This window comes from Papaver somniferum, unplaced genomic scaffold, assembly GCF_003573695.1.
Source record: "Papaver somniferum cultivar HN1 unplaced genomic scaffold, ASM357369v1 unplaced-scaffold_139, whole genome shotgun sequence".
Classification (NCBI taxonomy): Eukaryota; Viridiplantae; Streptophyta; class Magnoliopsida; order Ranunculales; family Papaveraceae; genus Papaver; species Papaver somniferum.
The window spans coordinates 2,661,556-2,683,571 of NW_020623156.1; the positions used below are offsets into that span (position 1 = coordinate 2,661,556).

The 22,016-nt window shown below is 34.8% G+C and overlaps 1 protein-coding gene and 1 long non-coding RNA gene across 3 annotated transcripts in view; both read right to left on the reverse strand.

The window, feature by feature from the left end:
- The window catches only part of LOC113335147, a 9,782-nt gene extending 5,546 nt beyond the window's left edge, over positions 1-4,236 (reverse strand). For both annotated transcript variants that reach the window (XR_003353172.1, XR_003353171.1), the window contains exons 1-2: positions 4,061-4,236; positions 2,118-2,202 (exon numbers count right to left, since the gene is read on the reverse strand). This is a non-coding gene — a long non-coding RNA (uncharacterized LOC113335147). The remainder of the gene's footprint in view (positions 1-2,117; positions 2,203-4,060) is intronic.
- A 6,552-nt stretch (positions 4,237-10,788) lies between these two features.
- Positions 10,789-12,309, reverse strand: LOC113335285 (UPF0481 protein At3g47200-like). Its single transcript, XM_026581390.1, has one exon. It carries the CDS (start codon positions 12,307-12,309, stop codon positions 10,789-10,791), a length of 1,521 nt encoding a protein of 506 aa, XP_026437175.1.
- Positions 12,310-22,016: the final 9,707 nt, after the last annotated feature.

Below are 22,016 nucleotides of genomic sequence, written 5' to 3' on the forward strand. Positions count from 1 at the left end.
ATATTGTACTAAGCATTCAAATACTTTATTTACTATTTCATGTGCATTTGTTTTATTATAGTGATTTATTGAATCATTTGCTAGACTAAACATATTTTAAGTATAAGATTACTAAGAAATTTAGCCCTTTTGTTCTATGTAATATAACCGCGCGTTCTTAGATCTAATATTATAAGTCTTACATTATCTTTCTAGTTTCATTGCACAAGAATGTATTTCTAATTTTACTTAATTTACAAAATCTGACCACAGATAATTACTAACAGTTTTGCGTAGCTACTTGATCCTAATTATTACTTTAATCATTATATATATTTACTAATGAGATTTTTAATTAGATAAAGTTCAAGACAATACTATTTGATAAGTTTTAATGTTACGTTTATTATGATTATTAGTGATCCTATTATCATTTATTATTATTAACACTAAAGGTTGAACTATTGTCTTAACTACACTTACAACTTAACTTCACATCTACTTTAATAGATTAATGGTTCTAATTACGAGAAAAGGTACTCTATTAGTTTCTAAGTAAAATTTGGGATCTAACAGTTCACTAATAAAAGCAAGTCATCCTTTTACGAATGGAAATCTATGCATGCAGTTGCCATGTCTAGGATCAGGGCGCCTGACAATGCTTTCCTACAACCAAGATAACACAAACATTCCAGAATTACAAACCTCACTATTCTCCAGTGCTAGATTATTTAAGTGTTAAATAATTAAGACTAACTAATCTTTATTTCTCTATTGAAATTTCTAAACTATCATGTAACTGGCTTCAACCTACAATTTTTACTTTAAAATTATATAGTAACATGCATACGCAACACAATAAACAAACAAACCAGCATGTTAAACAAAACAATCAAACAATACAAGTTATCTTTTAGTTATTGATTGTTTTTTGGTGATTTAAGATTTATCTCACAAACCCAACCCAGTTCTAAACTAATCTTATTTACTAACTGGCAATGGCTATTCCTATTGTTCCCATGTAAGATCTAATAGTAAGCTCTGGTACCAAGTTGTGGCAACTGACTAATCCTTGAGATTAACTATAAAATGAGGCACTAAGGTTCTAAAACATCTAATTAAACACTAAGAAAAAAAATTCTGAACAAAGATTAACCTTAATCTTAACCCACTCTGAAATAAATACAAGAACTCCTCCAATGATACATATTCAATAGTGAGTTGATTTACAAATAGAATATAATCACGAAATAAACATAACGGAAGCTAGCATTATACATCTCTAATTCGATAAAAAGCTTTAAGCTACGAAAACACATATCTTCACGCGCACCTTTTCTTCTGATTACTAAAACTGAAGTGGGAATGAGTGAGCACATCATCCAAAAGGGGTGCCCAATGGAAACATATAACTCCCAAGTAATCACTAACATGCTCCACAGTACTAAAGAATATAAATTGAAAGAAAATAAGAATAAACTAATCATACAACAATTTATGCATTACGAAGCAAGTGTCACTCTAACCTCGCCAAACTCATTGGAGAAGACGACGCGAAAGCATCCCTAATAAAGAATAATAACATCGTCCACACAGAGTGCTCATACAAACCATGATTCAAAATATTACCATCAAGATCAGAAAGTTAGAAAAACAAGTATAATATGCACACGAGTGATTTCCCTCAAATAAAATAGTATATATAATATCATAACGGATGAATTACCGCCCTACTACTGTAATATTCAAACGGATGAGTTACCGCCCTACTATATTAACAAGCATAATATTATAACGGATGAATTACCGCCCTACTAATGAAATAGTTATAATAATATTTAAACAGATGTATTCCCGCCCTACTAAATAATATTGTCGACGGATGAATTACCGCCTTACATAACTTAGCTAAGAGTTGTGGGGAACACAGACACTCCTCGCAGGGAAATCTCACAATGCATATCAACACAACACATCATAGCAATACCGTACATACAGATGCAACATACACGTCATACGCAAGATACAGGAAATAAAACATCACAGTATACGCTATCATGCACACAAACAGTAAAGACTCATCATGCTCGTAGTTAAAAGAAAGCTTAATCATTACAAGAAGGTTACAGAGTTCCCACCTGATTTGATGACAAGCCACTCCTACCTTGAATTCCTCAATCCGCCGGTTCATCCTTTGAATCGATCGTTGTTAATAAGGACTAACTGTTAATCACACAATCACTCAAAGAGTTTAGCCAAAAGGCTCATACAAGGTTCATAAAATGATTTCATACAATTCTCTAGTTATGAGCTAAGTGAAGTATCTAATGGTTCTAAGCCCATGTATGGTTGTACACATTTTCATTATCTATCTTTAGCATACAAAGGTTTACTAATCCAATTAGATTGGTTGTGTAGTCCATCATATATGTCTTATGAATATCTACAACTTTGTAGAAGGAACCAAAGGCTAATTCAGACCACAAGTGGCCCTGAACAACTCATCAGGATAGAAAAACTAACTCTAAGCCAAAGTCCACTAAAGTCGGCCCATTAATCTAAGGCCCAGTTCAAATGGTCAGCAAACAGTCACTAACAGTAAGAGGTCTACTAACAGTCAATCGTTAATCAAAGTCCAAGGTCAGACGAGTCAACACGGTCAAGTTCCACTGAGTCAAAGTATGGTCAACATTCAAATCTAGGTCAACAGAGTTAAACCAGTTAAATCACTGAGTCAAGAAAGCCGACGCAGTCAGAAATCTAAGTTAAGTGAAACAAAACAGTTAAACATCTGACTGATAAGAAAGGAAACTCAAAGTTAAAAAACAAACCCATTACACACACCATTCTAACTATATACAGTTCTATAAGCTATAACTGTCTTCCATCTTCATCTCTAACAAACTTTCAACAGCATTAAACCAACATTACCATTACAACTTTCATATAATCATTCCCACACTAATACACAATCTTCTTAAAATAGACTAACTCATTTTAACTACAGTTTCTCTACTAATCCTCAAGCCACAGCTATAACTCGAAAACACCTGTAACTGCATACTCAGATCAACCCAATTGCACCTGCAACTACTCTTTCAAACTGAATTCTATAGTCTTTACTTGAACCATTACACTAACAGCATCAGTTCCACAAATAATCACCTGCAACATCATTTCAATATCCACCATATCTTGAATTCACCACAAGTTCAGTTTTAACACCATCAACTCCACTAAACCGCAACAACAACTCCATATCATCTGCAACTGCATACTCAATGCATAAACTAATTGCTTCAACTCAAGTAACCCTGTATGATCAAATTGAGTCTCTACTAATCAACTTAACTTCAGCTGCCTCTCCATACAACACCACCAACTAAGCTATTTCATCCCCTTCAATACCACTAAGTTCAGCTCCACAACCAACTAACACTCATCATCACTTCATTATCTGCAACTCAAAACCACACCTCAATTGAGGCCATCCTCAAACCTTTATATCAGTACAAATACAAACTTTAAAGCGTCCACATGACAGCATTATCTCTTGCAATTGATATACACAAATCCAGCATCACCAATACTCATTTTCCAGACCTCCACTGCTCATATCAGCAGCACCACAACTTCCATAAACTGCAGCCACTTAAACCAACCTACAATCTTGATTTATCTCCAACTGCAATATCAATTTCATCTCCACTAGCAAACCCCCATCACCAAATCACCCCATGACTGCCAAAACCATCTCCGTCAATTCAAAATTAAACTCCACATCCCTGTCTCTCAACAAAACCTAAACTACAACCACAATCCATTTCTTTTCTGTTATACAATTCTCATCTTCACTATCCAATTCATCCCCTTCATCGGTAATCTCCCAACTCAAGAACCCTAATCTTCACCTTTAATTCACTGAAACCCTAACCCGAAACTCAAATTCCTAAAGAAACTGAAATTAAACTCTACATGATCATCTCCAGCGCAAATAACAACAAACCCACTCTATAATCAATCAAATCAAACAATTTCATAAAGAACTTTCAATCAAAAACGAAACCCTAACTCTGCTTACCAGAATTCTGCTTTTCCGGAACTCAATCGACAGCAGCAACATCACCTCCTCACTCAGTTCATCAAGCTAACAAGGTTTATAAGAATTTCTCGACAGAAGAGGCTCAAATCTCTGAGCTCCAAATAAACAGAGAGGAGAAGAGAGAAACAGAGAAGAAGAAGAAGAAGAAGAAGAAAGAAGAGAAAAAAGGAAATGAATTTTCTTCTCGATCGGTTTTGGGATAAGGCCGACTAGAAATGATTTAGGCGCCTAAGAAACAGTTAAGGGCAGCCAGGCGGTTTAAAGAGAAATGACTAATTTTCCCTTCGTAGCAATCTGATGATATCTTCTTCGGCCGGAATCCGAATGACACATTCGAGTAGTCCAATCCAAATAACTTTTCGAGATCTATCTAATGATACTATTTTTATATCTAAATCGTTGTTAGATTAAGTTCTATTAATTAAAATCTACATTAACTAATCTAGTCATTAGCGGTTAATCTGTCTCTTAATCATCACTAGACCAGTCAAATAGCGTTGACGAGCTTGAGGGTCCTTAGAATTGACCTAGCAAATTTACAAAAAAACCGCTTCTTTTTGGTAAGAACCAAGTGACCCGGCCGGGTTGACTCATGATCCAACCGACCCAGCAAGGTTTGAATGGGTCGATACAAGTGTAGTGGGTTTGTTGAAATTAAACTCTACAACCTTGCGTGAAAGATGGAACCTTGCGTTTGAATGACTCATTATAGGTTTTGTAATTAATTCTGATATTATTAATTATATAATTAAATCTTGATGCCAGTTGTGTTTGATTTTTGATGTAGAAACTGTTCAATCTTGAGTTTAAAACAAAAAAAAAGCACGCTACAATACTGCGCTGCAGTTTAGATCAAGTCTTATGATGGAAGAGTTCCATCTTTCACGCCACCTCAGCATTTGGAATTGTGGATGGAAGTGCAAGTGTAGTGGTGAAACAACAAAAACGCTAATTAAAATAACATTTTATGCTAATTAGAATAGCATTAGAAATACGCTATTCAGAATAGCGCTTTACGCTGTTAAGATTAGCGCTTTTTTCATCCATTAGATTTTCAGGGGCTCGTTTTAAATCTGGGTATAAAAAAAATGTTATTCTGAATACCATTGAGCGCTATTCCAATTAATGTTTTTCGTCTTCTAGTGCGCTATTCTGAATAGCGTTTACGCTAATCTGATTAATGCTCATATGGATTCCACGAGACCTCCCATGAAACCATAGAACACTGCTTGAATTTTTCATGGAAAACACCAATTTGGAAGCCACTGGACTTGACATTCCACAATTTCTCCACATTTGGAATAGAATGGATTCCACCATAATACTTGCTCTTACACACGTATCTTCCTATATAAAACATGAAAGAGGAAGCTAAATTGGAATGTGGAGAAAGAAATGATAAGTTTTAGTATGACCAGTAAACCCGGGTTAACCCACTAGTTAAACCGTCAACCCTTGACTCAGTAATTTTTCTGGCTCAGTAATTTTTCCGGTTCAATGACCGGGCCGTTTTTCAGAACATTGGATTTGAGAGAAACAGGAACTTGATTCAGCAACGTTTATGCTTTTCTAGTTACTTCCATTCGTAAAATAAAACGGTCATTAAGCCAGTGTATATGGGTCCCGCTATTGGAACTTCACATTTTGACTTAATCTTCCACGTTTTATTTGAAGCATAGGTTAACTATTTGATACGACTTCAATTGGCTTCGAGCCGAGCCATTAAGAAATATTATAGATTTGGGTTAGTATTGAGTCTGTTAGATTAATAGTGAATCTACGCTTCAAATTAAACGTGGTGGATTAAGTCAGAAAATTAAGTTCCAATAACCAGGCCGATATATATATATATACCCGTTCGGACACTTGATGTCTAAATTGGCTATCCAGTCATTAAATGATCAAACGAGAACAAAAACTAACAAATATGTATATATATGTACAACTCAGACACTTAATGTCCAGATACCCGATCATCCTATGATTGGATGGACTCTCCCTAGTTACCTCTTTATATTTGAGGGGTCCCGTAATGACTTCACAAACATATATTGAAGTTAAGATCATCTACTTTTTGGTCTACAACATGCGGAACATCATAAAGGTATGTATAATTTTTTTTCTCTATAAAAGTTGACCTTAAGAGAGATGAATAAGATAGGAATCTTGACTATACATGTTTCAAGATCTGATTAGTGAAAAAGAGGATACAAGAGCTTTGGGCCCGTAGGATTTTTTTTTATGCCAAATAAAGGGAATGGTTATGTTATATTTTGATAATGAGAACGATTCTCGGAAACCTGGATCCTGTTTTACAAGGATGATATAGTTATAGATGTAGAGATTGTTTAAAATGGCATTTAGGATATTCCCTTTGCAAATGTTTTCTACATCATTTTTACTACAAAAAAAAGAGATATCAGATGCATACTTCAATTATATTATATCTAAAAATTAAGACAAACACATTTGAAAAGACGAGGGTATCCAAATACACCATAATCTTTCGAATATCAACCTATAAGTCTGATACCAAGTGTGGTGGTTTATGGATAAAGTTGAGACAATATGACAACTATGGTATTCACTTTGTCTGATCGTATATGGATATGAAATCGAGAGAATGCGATAACAAAGTGATCACTTGATAATACGTAAGGTATTAGACCGAAACTTTATAGGATCAATATCAAGTGACAAGGATTAACGTAAGTGTGTAATTTACTTAAATATAATAACAATTATAATGCGGAAATAAAGTAAATGACACAACAAGATTTTGTTAACGAGGAAACCGCAAATGCAGAAAAAGCCCGAGACCTAGTCCAGTTTTGATTACTCTCAGAATTAAGCCGATATACAAAATCTAATACCAAGTTTGTATAGTTGGGACTAAGTAGACTACCCCTAGCTACTTATTTTCCTCAGTATCCCTGCGCCTTCGACTTCAAGATTCATACACGTGAGTAATAAGTCCTTTGCATCGTACTCCAAACACCAAAAGAAGAATCTGTTTGGTAACCACTCTAATCAATCTTTCCTATAAAGGTATTGTTTGAGTTGTTGACAAAGGCTCTTCCGTTTAAACTAATAAACTCCTTTTCTTGGTTAGATCAACCTAAACATTGATTTCCGAAATATCCAAACTCTAGATTCGTAATCAATCAATATAGATCTCAAAGAGAAACTATAAGGTAACGCCGATCTCACGCAACTAGACAATCAAGTCTATCAAAGATAAACACGATTCTAGTTGGATCCCAGCCGATCAAGGCACACAATTCACAAGATACAAAAACTAATAAGGAAAACTTTGTTGCCTTCAGATCTTTGTTTGTCTTCAATAATAACCTACCCAACACAAATTGAATCCTCTTGGGATTAATCACACACAGAACGACGTCTGTTAACAATGGATTATCACAAGATGTCTTTAGATCCGAATATGATTCTAAAGATCCCGTCAATACTTTGATCTAGTTTGAGTGATCCTTATATCAAAACAGAAGGTTCTCAAGAATAAAAAAAACTAGGTGCAATCAAAGTTTCAATTAGCCAATCAAAATCAATAATCGAAAACTAAAATAACAATGCAATTATCTAGTTTCCCACCAACTGTACTCATTGAGCTTCTTGATCCCACATAAGTCTTCAAACGAGAAGTCGTAAGAGATTTCGCCTAATTAGGGTACTTTCCTCTCCGGATAGATGGCTCCACCAGAAACAACAAGGATGAAGTTTTCCTGGATCTTAGGATAGTTCGCAAGAAATGCAAACTCAAGTATTTATAGACCAAGGTTGCTTGGACAACAAGGAAATTCCAAAACGAAAATATTCTCAAGATATTAACATTAAAGTACCTAATTTCGATTTTCCTATTTTCAATTAATCCATATTTCTGAAAACTCCCTTATAAAACTTCTATTATTAGTCTAGCATATTAACTAATAATATTTTCCAGATGATATGCTTTAGTTGCTAGTAATTAAAACATATATTATGAAAATAATAATTAAATGCTTTTCAATTTTTCGGTATGGGATCACCTTGAGTATCAAGGAAAATCTTTGAACAATTAATGATAAGAGTTATGTACATGTTAAAATATGTCGACATCTAGAAATTTCTCAGCAAACCCTAATTCCAAGCTTCATACAAAACATAAAGAGATATGTGAAAATTGGAAACTCGGTTTTGCTCTTTGGGATCGGTTGTACCAAACTCACAATATAAGTTGTGATCCGTTACACCATGCTTACAAAACTAGGTTGTGACTGGTTACACCTTGCTTCCCAGAGGTATCTTGTGATCGGTTACACCTTACTTCCCGAGTTAGCTTGTGATCGGTTACACCTTGTTTCCCAAAGAAACTTGTGACTGATTACAACTAACTTCCCAAATTAGCTTGTGATCGGTTATACCTTACTTCCAAAAGGAAGCTTGTGATCGATTACAACTAATTTCCATAATGTAGCTTGTGACCGGTTACACCATGCTTCATAAAGTAGCTTGTGACCAATAGAGATATTATATTGGTCATTCAAGAGATCTTCAATAAAGAACCTGACCAATCATGATTTCCTTTCGATTATGAAACAAGTTCATATATGTACTTCCTTCAAACAAATGTTATAAAACATTGTTTCCTAGGTGAAATCATAAATATATCTTACACATAATCAAGTAACTAAATACAAAGATTATGTTGATGGCGTATTTACAAAGTTCCAAAAAAAAAGCGTTTATAATTCGTAATTCAATAAGTTCCTTGACACTTTGATCATAATGATATGACCAAGTCTAACCACTAGGTTATTATATATATACACATCTTAGCATGTTATGTTTTCAATATAATACGACTTGAAAGATACGTTAGGAATGGAAACAAGTCAAGTCAGTATTACTAACCTCAAGTGGAAGGATGATGTCCTCGTTGTAGTTGTTACTTCTTCACATTCTTCAGGTCTCGGAGTAATACTTATACGTCTCAATATTCCTAGACTTTCTAGATGAGTTTTGATACTAAAATATGACAACCAAACTTGACATACAAATGCTTGTGAGTTTAACCGAGCTATGCTCTAACAACATTTACTTTGAAGTTAATAGCAGTACTAATTATATTTTCAAATTCATTACTAATTTTATATTTATGTTCTCTTGCTTTAGTATATCTTCCCATCAACAACTTTAGAGTTGCTGGAGAATTACTTTGGAAGATGACTTGACGACCACTAAATTTAGATGCTCATTGGAAGACAATTTCTTCTTTTAGTTGTTCTATTGTGTTGCAATCTGCAGAGGATCCCTAGCTCAATTATGGTACATGTGCAGTCAATAAGAGTCCGTCAATACCTGAAGTAATGATAGGGTTTTTCATTGAGGATACTATATTTATTCCTAAACTCATATAAGTTATTTCTTTTGATGGTTCTCTATTAAATATCTGTAAGGTCTCATCTTGCATAGGATTATAGTAAAGGGTCTGCATAATTGTATGTTGAGTTGTTTTACATGAATCAAACTATTAATGAACCGTACTATTTGTTTTGATGTATTTACACTGTTTTGAATTGTTTTTTGGAAAAAAGACTCACATCTTGGTTTCCAAATGTACCAATTAATAAGACAACAAAATTTAGGCCAACCTAAAATATATTTCCCTTTCTTTTCATCTTTAAACCAAGAATTTAACCATTGATGAAAAATATGAGGGAGTGGGTACAGACTCTACAGAGGGCATCCCAAAAGGGAGCGGGTGCTATAAAACTATATTGGTTTATTATAGTGGGTTCAAAGAGCATGGCTAAAAGAGCATGACTGTACCGGGCTATTTAGAGGCCCTAGACGAAAATTAATAATGGGGTTTAAATTATTTGTTTTTCTGGATTATTTAAAATAAAAAGATAAGATAAATAATATACAATAGAAACGACTACATAATCTACTAAACGGAAAAAGAATGTAACTTTACATGAAAGCAGAACACAAAAACTTTATCGAGCTTTTGGTCTTTCGAACTACTGGTGACAATTTAATCTTGCTTGATTTACCGTATAATTAAAGTAGTTAGCTCAAAAGAATTTTTACATGATAACGGCGCTTCTTCTTCGGACACATTCTCGTTATTCTTCGTTTCTCCGGCCACAGACTCGTCAAATGTTTGTTCCTTGGAGTGATTCAGTGATTTATTCCAATCATTGCTGCCAAAAAAAAGTATGGGCCCTGTCATCCTGTGAAAATTAGATATGGGCTGGATTTTGTGAAGCCAGGTCCGGTGGGATGGGTTCGCCCAGAGAGCTAGTACCAGCGGGTGTTCGCGAGTGAATTTTATATTTCAGAGAGGCTTCAATAGAGTAGGTTAGCTGATGCTGAAGAATACGTGGTCAGATCAGATATACCTACGGTTGTATTCTCGCGTGGTGATATAAAAGGAAGTGAGATTACATTACATATGTTTCCAAGTAGATATGAACAAACAGAAAAGCAATCCAAATACTTCCAATTTATTGGTAAAGAAAATGAGTACACATAACAATAAAAACTGGAACACAAAGCCAGCAGAGAATCAAAGATATGTAGAGGTAATTAAAAAGCCTAAACAATCACAAGCGAGAACAATCAATCACAAAAGGAATAAACACGAATAGGGCGGAGTATAACCAAACTAAAATAATCCATTTCCCCTCAGGGTTCAGTGTGCCTTACTTTTTAGATTTGATGTACTCAAGTAACCTTATTATAACCCCTACGAGTGAAAGAAGGAAAAATAAAGTTGCAGCGACCAAATAAATACCCGCCCATGGATTGTCAAAATAGGTTCTGCTCAACGTTGCTTTGCAGAAATTCCAACGGTCACAGTAATATATGTTCACTCTCTTATGTATATCAGCATAGTAGTCGTCTTTCAAATATATGTCAGAACAAAGCTTATTGAAGATGTTACATACATCGTCGTCGGTACCCAAAGTATGAGTAATGATTCCCTGATTACGAAGCAATGTGACATCTGCAGGAGAACTTACCAGGTTATCCATGAATATGGCATATGAGGTCATGTAATATGGAGATCCATTTCGATCAAAGTACTGCTCAGAAGCAATGAGATTCCTGAAAAAACGACCAGTATTGATACCGACTACGAGACGAGGGATTCTCATTACTCCGTCGTCAAATTTAACATCTAGGAAACTGCCATCGTCAGGGCCTATTTCAAAAGTAACTCCTGCTCGTGCTAATTCTGTCGCACTTGGAATTACACTTCCTGATAACTTATGACTACTGTTGGGTGTAGGGGCAATAAATATGATGAAGTACTTGAAAACTTGCAGTAGTGCCTTCTTAAGCATTCTTATCAGATCTGTGCACATTGAGATTGGCGAAAAACTGATTTGAACAGCATGCGTTTCAGTATTGGAATGATGATCAGGGTTCATGGATTTAGCAACTAGATCGAGTAAATGCTTATCACCTTCCCCCAGATGTGCTTGTTGCAACTTCGTAATGGCATTGATTTTTCTCGGCAACTCGATATTGTCTTTGAATGAGTTCAGTGCAACGCCTTGGAAGGTATTCGTGCCCTTCGACTTGTTCTTTTCTGCAGTTATGTTGAATAAACGTTCGAGAACAAATATTGGAATTTGGTTTTCCATGAGCAAGAGATCCCAGAGAAGCGTATTCTTGGCCCATATATTATGAAATAAAAATTTGTCGTCTATCAGCTTCGTTCCTGTTAATGCTTGGAAGATTCCGATGATGAACAAACCGTCTACCACCATCATTTCTATGAGTTCCTTGCTTTCGAGGTTGATTGGTTCCGAGTAGCTCTGGCGAATTTTTTCTTCCATCTTCCCAACAGATTCAACGCAATTCTTGAATACCCTTTGTATTGAATCAAAATTATGCTCTTCTCTTGTTCGATTTAGAACGTTGCTCATATAGTGCAGCTTGCATTCTTCCATTGCTTCAAGGGATTCTTTTCCCCTGTGAAAGGGACCAATAGATACCAGTAAAGGAGCATATGAACTAGGATCCGTCATCTTGTGAAGCTTTTCGTGCACTCTGTGTATACAAATTAACTCCTGATAAGGGCGCCAAATATGGTCACTACTTTTGTCAAACTTGGTTATCATTTCTTCAACTGAAATTGATAGTTGTTCATTCTTTGCTTGAGGAAATAAAGGATGATCAGCTAGTATTTCACTGTTATCTCCCTTGGTTGCCATTAGGTCGCTCCAAAAGTTGATACGAGGGATTAAAAAGGATTACAGAAACGAATGAATTGTTGCAAATTGGTATGATTTTTCTTGATCTCATTGTACCTGTTATATATAGAGAGAAGGTACAATAGGGTATACCATTTCTCCAAGTACAATTAATTGTTATTCTAAGAACATGGACAGCACAGCTTACATCGTGCTCCACGAAAAATACAAAAAAAATGATATATACATGTTAATTTCTCAGTTCCTCCACACCAAAAGCCAACTCAGTTTTTATTAATTATTTTGTTCCTAGGACAGGTAAGATCAAATGTTCAATTTTCATTAATTATTTTGTTCCAAGGACAGGTAATTTGGTCGTAGACTCCTTAGAGCTAGCATTATGGTGCCCTCCATCCCTTCCCTATCCCTCAAATGTAGGGAAGGAATAGCACAAGGAAGGCAACCCCATTATGGCGCCTTTTCTTTCCTTCCCTACACGATACGGAAACTCAGTAGCCGTATGAATAGTGTCATACGGCTACTCAGTTGCCGTATTTTTTTTCCCAATTTTTTTCTCCAATAAGAATATATTTGTTTAGGTAAAAAAAGATATTTTAGAGTAAAAAACTATATATAATAGGTAAAAAAGAGATATAATAGGTAATTAAGAGTTCTAGTAAAAAAAATAGTGAAAAAGAAAGTTTTAGGGTAAATTTTAAAAACCAGATACAGAAACACAATAGCCGTGTAAAATGCTACGACTAATGAGTAACCGTAAAGTCTAAATTCATACGGCAACTGAGTAGCCGTGTGATTTCCCTTCCCTACAAGAGGGATCAGATGTGATCCTTCTAGTAGAGAAAGGGAGGGATATCCCTACACATGTAGCGATATGGAAGACCATAATACTTGATTTTTGAGTTTTTGAGGATATTGAGGGATAGAGAAGGGATGGAGGGCACCTTAGCTTAATTTGCAAGGACCGGTTTCAGAATTTGATTGAACTTGTTATTTGCGGGCATTTATTTTTCAAAAGTTTTTAATAGATAAATCTAATATGATAAAGGACTTAGCCTCTTTATGAGGTAGCTCTACCTCTGTTGTTTTTGTAACTCAGACTCATTTTGAGTTTTAATACTTTCTTAAAATATTATTCATAAAAAAATAATTAATTTTATTTTTATATTAAGTAGCTTGGGGATCAAAAAAAAGAAAAGCTTGGTCATATAACATGAGTATATTATTGTTTTCGAATAATAAAACGATATAGATTTATATAAAGGAGCAAAGAATCACAAAGTTACAACTTACAATACCTTAGACCAGAATGGACCGAGGTAATTTAAAGTACAGAAAGACAACAAACAATTATCTCGGGACTAATTCATCCCATTTGAAGACTACCATTTCAAATCTAGTTGTTTTGAGCCCTGGAGGGATGAGACCAGTACAAAACATTTTCCTCAATATATAATATGATTTTTTGAGCATCTTTCTTTTTTGCCTCTGAAATAAACATCCTTTAATTACGTAGAATGTTCCAAATCAAGGTAGGGATGGAACATCTGGTATAAGGTAGAATGTTCCAAATAAAATTTCCACCTAATGTGAAACTTTTTCATCTCTATCTTTCAAAGCATCCTTTATGGCATCTCTCGGGGTTCTTCCCGCTTCAAAACCATTCAATAGTATGTCCCGTGTGGATTGAGTTTCTGAACAAAGTAAGAACAAGTGATTTATGGTCTCTAATATTTTCTTGCACATACAGCGCCTGTTTACCAACGTTCTCCATCTCTTTTCTAGATTATCTTGAGTTAGCAAGGAATTATGACGGACCAATCACGCTAACTTTGGTCGGTACATTATTACTTCAAACAACCTTGTGGGGAAAGTCAGCGAGGGAGGAAGAAGGAATTAGAGATGAGTAGCATGTGCCTACCGTAAATGCCCCCTCTGCTGTCCACTCATCCTCTCTGGTCTTCGACGTCATTCAATGTCACGCGTAGCTTGTTCGAAAGTTCCCGCGCCTCTACAATGTCAGTATCTGATAGTCTTTGTTCAATACTAGGTATATTAAACAAAGATTATGAAAAGATGAACGTGCCTGATTACAACTCCACTATGGATGGAAGGACGTGCATGATTAACTTGACGTGCTAATATTTGGTCATGCATGTACCTTCTCTCGAGGATGTATAGCTATTTAACTCTTTGTTTAATACTTCCTTCCTGTCGTATATCATATTATACAGGTGACCAGGATGTGACATGACACCATCATGTTGGTTGTTGTTCTCGACTCATTTCCTATTGGCATCCTTTTTTTTTTCCTTTGATTTCATGTTTCGACAGGAGAGTATCAACGAATGTCTTAGAGACAGCGACAGATTCTCTAGGTACACATCTTGCCTCGCAAGTGTAAAATCGGAACTTGGACTTTGAACCTTAATAGTTAATAGGTTGGTTGTGATGCCAGAGTAAATGACCAGTGTGAATGGTTCGATAATCCTCTAGAATTCATTATCGAATCACTGGAGAGAGACATGTCTACTGTAATACACTAATTTTTTAAATAAAATTCATTTCTCAAAACAAATCTTCTCCACATGCTTGAGAAAACAAAAAATCTTCCTAACATGTTGTGTAAATATTTACGGGAATAAGGAAGGTTGGGTCTGCTTAAAGAAGGCATGCTCAGTGACTTGAGATGGGTCAGGGGATGAGTCTCGGCTCATTTCATGCATTAAAAAAGAAAATTCCCCAGGTAAAAGCTGAAAAAAGTTTTAACAAATTTTAGACAAAAAAAGGTTTTATAGATTGGTATACATTTATAGATAAAATTGGTATACATTTTTCCAATCCTAAATCGTAAAATGATTTCTTAAGTTTTATAAAAAATTCGTGGATCCAACTTTAATGCATCTAATGTACCAAACGTCACGTCCCATGATTCATACCTACACCTCGTACTTTTTCTTCATAGTTCTTTACCGAATGTGTGAAGCATGTGAAAGAATTTTAAATGATTTTGGTGTCTTTCTTAAATTTTAGATGATCATACTACCTAGTATGAAGAGTCGTTGATTGTCATCCACTTCCTCACTGTCAGGAAAATCAAGATAAATAAATAATCAATTCTAGTATTTAATAAACTAATGGGAGTGCAACCTAATGAATATGTACAATTTTTAACTTTTTTATTTGTTTTATTCATAGCACCTTCATAACTGTCTAACACGTTAGCTGATTTGGGCTTTGATGTAAGATACGACCACAATCACCAAGGAGTAAGGACGGTTGCGGAGCGAAGATCAAAAATGCGGATTTAACTGTTATTAATGGTGACCGATTAATCTCGATTGTTGATTATTTAACTCCACAAGAAATAGTTGATGACGGTGTAATTGATGTTGAATGGTGGAGGTACCTCCAAGAAATAGTATGTTGTTAAAGTTAAAGAGAGTTTCTCACCAGGTGTATTATGTGGAAAAAGACTATAAAATATGTATCATCTGAGTTGAGAAATAGCCTCTATTTATAAGCAGAAAGTAGATCTAACTTTAGAGATTAACAGTCATTATAATAACTTTTTACATCTGTATAAATCCTTGAAAACAACCAGATCCATGGAAAAATTTGTTATTCTTTCTAATGTTTATCATAATCCTTGTTTATCTTAAATAGATATTATCTTGAACAACTGTAACCACCTAAAATAATTATCCGCTTTCTGCAAGGATTTTGCAACTATCATAAATAATTATTTTCTTGAATAATAATTATAACCACTTAAGATAATTATCATCTTTCTATTAGAGTTCAATATTATTTTAAACAACCATAATTATCTTAGCTTACTTGATAAAATGTGATTTTTGCATGATCCCTTTTCTTGTTATGGGCCTAAACATAGAGGTGTAATACGAGTCATCTCTGCATAACCCATCCTACGAAATTACATGGTTAGCGTGTTGCGTGCTATGTTGTATATGTGTTAGATTTAAATGTGTTCTGTCATGCTTCGCTAGATAGCGTGTTGTGCTGTGCCAGCACGCTTATTTCTCTGTTCTATAAAAAATGTTTTCTTAGATATTTTAAATATGCATTTTTCTTATCAATGATACTATACGCATTATGAGTACTCATGTATTATTATTGAAATAAATCATCATATCGAAAATAAAATGTTAAAATTAGTTAGAATGAAGACTATTTTGTGAAATGTACATGAATTGCAATGTATTATACCGTGTTGTATAGTATTATATGCATATGATGATTGCTTTTTGCGCCTATGTTGTAGTGATGTGTCATGTGCTTATCCATTGCTGTGTGATGTACCGTACCGCGATGTGCCTATTTCTATGGCATAATACAACACACTAAACTAACGTGTTAAGTCCGTCTCGTGCCTGATCACCTTATGTGTTATGGCGTATTTGAACTTTAGCATGCTGTGATGTGCCTTAAACATGTTGGCACGGTATATTTAATTTACGCCTTTACCTACGCATATCGTTCTCTTCCTAATTTACTCTTTAACAATAGCAGTGGGAGATCTATAATGAAACAAGTGGTGATTTTGATGAGGGAGTTGTCGCGGTTGTCGGATCGATGACCAAAGAAAATGCACCTTTGAATCATGAAGCGGGTCATGGTTCACCAGTCGGCCGTAGTTTTTTTGGTTAACCAAATACTCACGATGTTTTTAGTTAACCGCCACAGCTTTTTAGAAATTATAACTTTTTTACAAAGTTCCTAATGACTATGGCGAAACAGATTTGGTAGAAAATTTTAATAAAAGAAAATTCAAATTCAAATTTCAACACTAAAATTAACTGAAAATGGGCTATATAGCCAAAAATGGGTGTTTCCTGGGCCAAATGGACGGGTAGAGATTTCGTCTGGGTCAAATGACCAAAAGAATCTTTTGATTGAAATGGACACAACTACCCTGCCACGTCCACAAAAACCTTAACTCGTTCTTATTCTCTCTTCAACAAAACCACCAACGCTTTCATCTTCTTCCACCTCCGTTAATCCCATCTCCACTACCAGAAACACCAAATATCACCATCGACAGACATCAAATTTCTCCACCACCAACATCAACACCACCACCACCATCTCTACTACCAGAAAACACCAACGCCGTCGACAACATCGTGTTTATCCATCTCTATAACCAGATCTATCAGCACCACCATCGACAATACTACAACCACCATCATCAACATCTACAACAACTACAACCAAGGCCACCACCTTCCTCCACCACCGCAAACATCAACATCATCGTCGACATTGATATCACCACCACCACAAAAACAACGACAACCCTAATTAAATGGAGAGTTCTCAAATTCATTCAAAGCAAAATTAGGGTTTTCTCTTCCAACCAAAATTAGAGTTCTCAAATTCATTCACTGGTAAGTTTCTCGATCCTATTTTTTTTTTCATGATTTTATTAACCGAACTCATCAATTTCACAGGAATTGATGTTAACTACCTTAATTTTCTGAAATGAATCATTTTTATGAGTGAAATTTCATTCTGTTTTTTTCTTCTTGTGTAAACACGGATGAAACTGGTGTTTAGGCGTTAACTACCTTAATTCTCTCGATTTTCCTTCCACAATGACAGTGATGATGAAATTAGCGAATTAGTTTGTTTTGAAATTGATTTCATCAATGTTTGATAGTAACATGAAAATTGGTTTCATCTGTTCTGGATTGACCTGAAATTGTTTTTATCCATGTTATACTAGGATGAAACCAGTATCATCCTGTTTTGGATTGACCTGAAATTGGTTTCATCCATGTTATACTAGGATGAAACTGGTTTCATCTAGTTATAGTCTGATATAATTGTGTTTTAAATTGTTTTTATCCATGTTATACTAGGATGAAACCAGTATCGTCCTGTTTTGGATTGACCTGAAATTGGTTTCATCCATGTTATACTAGGATGAAACTGGTTTCATCTAGTTATAATATGTGATATAATTGTGTTTTCGTCAAAATACTCACGATGAAATCAGTTTCATATAGATCACTGATTGATATAATTTTATTTCGTGAAAATACTCAGGATGAAACCAATTTCATCTAGTTGTAGTTATGGATTGACCTGAAATTGTTTTTATCCATGCTATAGTACTAGGATGAAACCAGTATCATCATGTTTTGGATTGACCTGAAATTGGTTTCATCCATGTTATACTAGGATGAAACTGGTTTCATCTAGTTATAGTATGTGATATAATTGTGTTTTCGTCAAAATACTCACGATGAAATCAGTTTCATATAGATCACTCATTGATATAACTTTATTTCGTGAAAATACTCAGGATGAAACCAATTTCATCTAGTAGTAGAATGTAATATAACTTTTTTAAGGTATTACTTTCAATAGAAGAGGAAAAGATATTACTAAGGTTGTAAAAGACGGTTTCATAATCGTTATTATTTAATCATGAAGTGTGTTTCTGGTTTAGTTTCTAATACGTTTGTTTTTGTTTTAGTCCAACCTGACTACTCCACTAGCTCGATATGATGAGATATTGACTTGTGCAATATGATGCAAGGCAGAAAATATTGATGCAAAACTTACTTTAAAGTAAAAAGGATAATCTGTCTTCAGGATTCGTGTTATGACTAACCCCAGGATTAGCTTATGTGAATAATATCGTGGTTGCTTGGGAGGTAAATGATTTGTAGTTTTTATTGATGGTTTTCGTGGTTTTGTTTGCCTATCTTGTCTTTGTTCCTTAATGTTCTAGTGGTTTTGATAATTGAATGATTTGTTTTGCCATAGCGTGGTTAGCTCTAAGCCTCTCGTTTTCACCGATGATAGTAGCCATCTTGGTGTTTAAAGACGGAGAATTGCATCTGTCACTGAGAGTTTTAACTTACTTTTCTCATTATACATTGTGGAGCACTTTTGGTTCTCTATCTATATGTGATACATGGAAGTTTGTATATTCTGGATTATCTTTGCTTATTATATTGGTTTCGTTAGCCTGAAGTTGTTTGTCGAGATTATGGAGCTTCTCCGGTAAAATTTAACTTTTTGTTTGCTGCATAGTTTTGAATGAGTATTGATCTGCTTGTCTGTGGTAGATTGTTGTTTGAGATATGGCAGTATCTGCATCATGATTTCTCATACTATAGATTTTGTTAGGTGTTCTGTCTTGCTTCCATCTTCATTAATTTTATTCCCTTTTGTTGTTAGCAAACAAAGTCATAGAAATTAACTGATCATATGGTTGGTGTACATGCTGAGATCGATTGATCATGTGACTAATTTTGTCGTCCAACTGACATATGTGTCATTCGTTATGCAAGAAATGCAATCTGGAGTGCTCATGTTTCTCTTGTATTTGGCCAGGGGGTGTCATCTGAACTTATACGAAGGAGTAGTTGTTATTCTCGACTTTCAGGACGGTGTCAAACATGGTAACATCTTTTACATATTGCTGACCTGCATCTTATCTTGGCGTCGAATTCCTTGATTGGAGTTTGTCTCTTCTGAGTTGTGAAGTTGTTTTACGATAAAACAGACTCATGGATGAATGTTTATCAAAACAAAACTAGTTTCAAATTTGACGCACTATAAATAAAACACTACATTCCATCGGCGAGTGAAGCGCGTGCATGCCCACTTGTATTCCTTAAGGTGGCCATCATTTCTTACGCAATCATAATCATCTGAAAGTCATACACAAAATTTTTTAGTTACAAAGACTAATTTTAGTTTAAGAGAAGTCTGGTTATTAACCTATGATACGTGTGGACATATTTTTATAATCACAAGATTCAGAACAAGGTTCATGATCCTTTGGTTTAATTCCGAGTAAACTTGTTTACACAAATTAAAATGATTTGTCAACTACTTATTATGTATTCTTCACATTCAAACTGGTCAAGTTGGACATTGAAATCTCAATCAAATTACACCATATTTTGAATAAACATAATTACATATTGATCAATCCATATTCCTTTCTCAACCCGTAATTGATAGGGATATATATATATTAATTGAATTGTATATATTAATCATCCACCACCCTTCGTGATTTTCATGGACAAGTTATTATAGCTTCAGTTGGAATATTTTTAATTTGCTTGAAAAGGATTTATTAATTAAAAAGAGAGTGTAATAGACTTATAGTACCCTACACCAATCAAAAAAATAAAATAAATAGAGGTAGTTGGAATACATCGTTTGATTTCAGCTGAAAATCGGTTCACACTTCACACAAACGCGAAAGTGCTTTTCCGACTATTATTTAAGTTAGAATTAAAACTGTACAAGTCTAATACAGGAATCCAGATCATAGGATTACAATGCGCTGATTATGATAGGTGTCTTAAACACCTTGATATTTATCTATTATTTATGTTTTATTTGCGAGTTTTCTTTTAAACTATGCATCTTATGATTGCTTTTGAGTTTATTAGGTGCAATGAAGTCAATTGGAGCGAAAGGAAGAGAAATCAGAAAAAATTGATAAAAACGTCATTTCACAGCTCATGTGCTAAAGGGAGTCTACCCAAGATTAAGGCGTTGTCACTGTTGGCGGCCTATATTCAATTGTTGGGTGCATGTAGTTGTTTCATTCATTACAACCCCAAAACCCAGAGAAACATTTTCTCTTCTCATTATTGTGTTTGTCTGCTTGAGAAAAGAGAATAACTGAGGTGAAGGCTTCGTTAATGTTCACAGAGACGATGTTACAGCTTTGCAAGGTTTAGAAGTCAGATCCAGTTGTTGTTAATGGCTGAAGTGGTGGTTGTTGCAGGTTATGCTAGGTGTATCTGTATTGGAGTAGCTTGTAGTTACATAAGACTGACAAGGTTAGAGAGCTTATGGCTTGAGAAGTGACAAATTTCATGAACTAGAACTGCAGAGACAATACGAAAAGTAAGCAGAGTTGGTGTGGCGGTGGTATTAGTTTTGGTTGCCGGATTTTGGAATGGAAAGTGGGAATCATAAAGTTTCACTGAATCGTGAAGGGGGTATGAGTCGGATGCAAGAGTCGACGGCCGGATATATGATTTATGGGTCATGCTTTTGGGTATATTTTCGCTATAAACAAAGCGTTAGGTTGGATGATTCTTGTGAATGTTTGAACTGCAGATAAGTAGAGTTGAGATGTTGGGAGTATGCACTTGCTGGTGACAGTTCCCGATTACAAAGGTAGCCAGAGTCAGTTTCCAGTGAGGGGATTCCGGTGATGATGTCAGGATCCTTTTGAGACAAGGATGATGTCAGCATCCTTTTTAGAATTTTCAGAAGAGGTGTTTTCACATATGGGCTTGGAGGACCTATGAGACAAGGATTTTAGGCTAGAAGGAAGATTCGAAGGCTTGACCAAAGTTTGTAAAGAGTATCCTTTTGAGAATTGGAGAAACATATTAAAGGAGGGGATTTAATTATATTCGACATCTTTGCCTCTACCTTTTGTTCTAGGGTTTAGATATGAAAACCTTTATTTTTCTTCTTGTTATGAACTTCATGAACATGTGTAGCTAGTTTTATTATTGGTTAAGGTTTGAGTTGGATTTTGCGAGCATATTATTTGTTTTATGATTTAGTTTTCTCTCAATGTTATCGTTCAATTTCTATTATTTATAATAATTGCATGATTGATGTATTGTAATATGATTTCATGATTGTTTAGTTAAGTATAGAATTGATTGAATTCACATCCATATCTATAG